Raw genomic sequence first — 4,581 nt, 5'->3', positions numbered from 1 at the left:
CCTCCCTCTCTCTCTCTCTCTCTCTCTCCCTCTCTCTCCCAACTCTCCCATGAGCTTTCACACACACTCCCCAGCTCACACATCCCCCTCCCCTCTCATTGTACTTCGCTTTCCTTTGCCCACTCTCTTTCTACAACAAACATGGCCGCTAAATCGGATGGAGCAGCCGTGTGTGAGAGCGCTTCTCGGTGTCTGCTTGGCCCTGAGCAGAGCGCGGCTTCTCTGCACCCTCGCGCCGAGAAGCGCTTTTCGCTGCTGGACTGCTGCTGGGTGCTGTGCGCCCTCCTGGTCTTCTTCTCCGACGGAGCCACCGACCTGTGGCTGGCAGCGGACTACTACTTGAGGCGGGACTATTGGTGGTTCGGGCTCACGTTAGTGTTCGTCGTGGTTCCCTCCGCGGTGGTTCAGGTGTTAAGTTTCAGGTGGTTCGTGTATGATTACTCGGAGATGAGCGCCTCCCCAAGCGGGGACGGATGCGATTTCAGCACCAAGGACAGCGTCCGGCGGAGCGGCAGCGGCAGAACCCTGCCTGCGAACGGCACGCGGAAATGCTGCAGAGTGCTTGTGTGGCTCTTCCAGTCCATCATCCACATCTTGCAGCTCGGCCAGGTCTGGAGGTAAGATGCATTACGTCTATTATCCAGAACTTCTCCCAGAGCCCATGAGCGCCGGGCAATCAGTGTTCGTTTCCATGCATAGTGTCTCCTTTCTTGGAATGGATGTTACTCTTATTGTGGCTCTCTGCTTAGTGATGCTTTGGGAGCAGATGGAAAGAGCTGCATCCCTGTCTGTCTACATCCCAACTCACTTCTCTTGGCTGCGCGTCTGTGCTGGTTGCCAAAATAGATGGTGTGCCAAGGTGGACAGAGCGCCCGGTGCCATCTCTGGTGGCCCCGCGGTCACGTCACCCTCAGGATATGTTGAAATGGATGTTGTATTTGGCTTACGTTCACTGTGTCCTTTGGAGCAAACAATTAAGTAATAAGAGCAACTCAGCCAATAAACGTGTGTTCTGATTCTCAAGACATCTGCGCTGTGCAACGGCACCCAAATCTGTCCAGTAAATCCTAAAACAGTGGGTCTGAACACAAATTTGATGTTGCAACCCAAATGGGTTGTATTTAATATAATCTGCATTGAATTTTCTTTTTTCTTTGTGTCTTTTGTTTTCTTTCCATGTATTTTCATACATGGTTTAGAGGGATGATGAGTTTGCAACCTGCTTGTGTTGTCATTGTTGCATTTAAATGTGCACTAAAATCTCACATAATTTGTTTTTCCACACAGAGTGGTGGTTCTTTTTGATTATACCGTTTTTTTAGTTTTTTTTCATTTAGCATTGGTTTTCCCTCCTGTCCGTGTCCCATCACGAGTTGAGAACCTCTGCTGTGTAAAGTTTGTGCTTGTACTTTCTCAGAACGACAGCGGATCTCGCAAGAATAATCCACAGATTTAGAAATAATTGAAAAGTCTGAGCCCTCTTCAGACAAAACAGGCATTGTGTAACCCTACAGGCTCATTACTGGCTAAGTACAGAGAGTACAGACAACTTCCAGGCCGGTGTTCTCTGGGGAGGATCATAACTCATTCTTGCATTGCCTGTGTGCCTTCATCCTTTTGTTTTAGGCTTTCTGTGGAGGGCTTCCAATTGTTTTCTCTGTTCTTGGAGAAGTTATCAAAAGTGCCAAGGCTGGTTTGAAGATCGCTGTGAGCATCATATGCTCTTCGGGACGACACAGTCAACTGTAAAAGGGAAACAGAGTCAAAAAATGTTGTTTTATTTGTGCTTTATGGCTTTTGTGCTTCTCGAGGCCTGGAATGGGCATGCAGCGTGTTTGTGAGAGAAACCAGACGGGCACTTGTGGGACAGAGCAGGTTTGTTTTACTAATGACATTTGAGCTCTATAGGCATTGCTGAAAGCGCCCTGAGGAAAGACTGCATCTGAGGAATGCTTTTCCCTTGTCAGATGCTGCTTCTCTTTATTCCAGAGCAGGGACAGAGGAAGCGATTCACTCCCACGTGTGTGAGTGTTTTACTGGTAGTTAAGTGCTGAATTATTAACACAGAGCCAGGGAGGACTGTGTCTCAGTGATTGTGTGGGAGAGGATATAGCATTTCCTGCCATCGTTCTGCGCAACAAATTCCTGCTACCTCTCTTTCCTTCTCTCTCGCTCTCCTTACCTCCCACTTGAATTCTCTAAATGTGATTTATTATTGTGAACAGTTGTAACCGGAATGTTGAATATTTGCATGGGTTGATAGGTATGTCTGTGTGTAAGCGAGAACCTTTTTTTTCTGTCAGCCGTGACCAGGTCCATACGAAATCAGCACCTGAAGATGTCCTCAGAAATCTCTGCAGATTTCCCAGCATCAGTTCTGAACGTCTTCTGCCTCTTGCACGTTTGTTTATTAAATATTTTGTATAATTTATGGTTATGCTGTAGTAGGTCTAGGTTATGCTACCAGATATTTATACAGCATGTTTAAATCCATTATGCAGATTCCCCAAGCAAAAAAAAAAAAGGAAAAATCCTGTCTATATCTGAATGTGATTTGCTTATATGCCTTAACAGAGTTTTCAGTAAACCAAAAATTATTTTTTATGCATACCAGATATTTATCATTATGAATAATATTAAAATTAAATTAAATTATGCAGTGATTAATTTCTTTATTTTGTGTAAATTAGTTTGGTATATTACTATACTATATATTTGCGATATATATATATATATATATATATATATATATATATATATTGTGCAGTTTTTTAAATCAATGCTGAAAACAATGATGTGCTGCTTAATATTTTTGTGGAAACATTTTTGTCCAGGATTCTTTTATGAATAGGAAGTTCAAAAGAACAACGTTTATTCTGAAATAGACATCATTTGTAATGTCTTTTCTGTCACTTTCGTCGAATTTAAGCCATACTTACTGAATTTAAGCAATATATAAATGATTAAAAACTCTCACTGACCTCAAACTTTTGAACAGTAGTGTATACTAAAACTTTCATAGCTGTTTGAGTGTTCAACACTAAAATACAGACTTACGGAGCGATTCTGTATTGTTCAGCGTGGTTTTTGCAATCCTCAGTACCGTATGTTAGACACTAGAACTACTTGAGAGACTCTTAAAGGCTACATAAAGTTTCCATTGTCTCAAACAACACGTTTTGCCAAGCTGAAGTAAAGGCTTAGTTGGACCTGTTTTAACACCCCAGACACACGCACACACAGATGCACTCAAGCACAGAGCAGCTGTTGTGATATGCGTGTTGCAGTTGTGCGAGGCAGTGGAATGTATCTGCTTGGCCATTAAGGGAGTTGATGGGGATATTCTCACCAAGCTGAAGGCATTACACTGCAGCCGGCGTGCGTGAGGAGCATTTTAAAGCAAAAAAACCTCGCCTATCTCAACTACCAGAGCCGATCCTCCCTATACGCAAAATATGCAAGCTGCGTATGGCCCCCAAAACACCAGGGGGCCCCCTTGCTCTCAAAGATGATTTAATTTCAGTTTCGTTTTTTAATTTGGCCAGCAGTCATTAAAACATGAATGATCATTTCTTTTAATGTTGTGCACTGTCACCCTTTCTACGTAAAAATCATGTGAATGTCGGACAGTCTTGCTCCAGACTAAAAAAACGAGTTGAAAGCGTACCGAGCCGCTGAATAGACACTGTTTCTCAAGCACTTTCTGCGAGCGCGATTCGAGACGGAGTGAAACACGGACAAATGCGTTTCATTCATTCGTTCATAACCACTCATACCCCACTTCAATAAGAGTCTCATCTCCCATTCCCTTTAAGGGCCAGTTGTGCTCGTGCCATGGCGTATTTGCTATTTACACTGCGGAATTTGCAAGCGCAAAGCCAAAACGCATCTCCAGAGATGAAACAGAGCTGCTCCTGCGCAAGCAAATAGGTAGCCTAATTCTGATACATGCAATGACTATCCATTATGACATGTAGGCATTTTTACATTTATGTAGCCTACACAATAATAATATTTTACATTGCAATCCTTTCATTTTTAATATTTGGCATGTTTGTGTGCTACTGTGTGCATAATAAGCAGAGTGTACATGTGCTGTGCACCCGCTTATACTAACGCGCTCTTTAAATAACAAAAAAAAAAAACTACTGCTCCATTGACTTTAGACCAGGTTTTTGTTGATCAATGGCGCAGTCTATTCCAGTTGCCTCAAAATAGCAATGCGCCAGCAATGCGCCTGAACTCACCTCGTTTTCAGACCAGCACGCCCATGAACGCACAAATGGGCGCAAATGCATTTCCTATTTAAACAACGTGACACAGGATGTGAAAATGACAACCGTCCCTGTGTGCATAATAAGCAGAGTGTACATGTGCTGTGCACCCGCTTATACTAACGCGCTCTTTAAATAACAAAAAAAAAAACTACTGCTCCATTGACTTTAGACCAGGTTTTTGTTGATCAATGGCGCAGTCTATTTCAGTTGCCTCAAAATAGCAATGCGCCAGCAATGCGCCTGAACTCACCTCGTTTTCAGACCAGCACGCCCATGAGCGCACAAATGGGCGCAAATGCATTTC

General features: G+C 43.4%; 1 protein-coding gene across 1 annotated transcript in view; it reads left to right on the top strand.

The window, feature by feature from the left end:
* Nucleotides 1-86: 86 nt before the first annotated feature.
* Nucleotides 87-4,581, top strand: part of LOC107551551 (XK-related protein 7-like) — a 70,411-nt gene continuing 65,916 nt past the window's right edge. The window contains exon 1 of the mRNA XM_016233193.1: nucleotides 87-617. Within this exon, the coding sequence (XP_016088679.1) occupies nucleotides 142-617 (476 nt within the window). The 5' untranslated portion in view covers nucleotides 87-141. The remainder of the gene's footprint in view (nucleotides 618-4,581) is intronic.

Source organism: Sinocyclocheilus grahami, unplaced genomic scaffold (assembly GCF_001515645.1).
Source record: "Sinocyclocheilus grahami isolate Dianchi unplaced genomic scaffold, SAMN03320097.WGS_v1.1 scaffold426.1, whole genome shotgun sequence".
Taxonomy (NCBI): domain Eukaryota; kingdom Metazoa; phylum Chordata; class Actinopteri; order Cypriniformes; family Cyprinidae; genus Sinocyclocheilus; species Sinocyclocheilus grahami.
The sequence above is the reverse complement of the archived record's forward strand: the minus strand, read 5'-3'. Positions and strand labels throughout refer to the sequence as shown.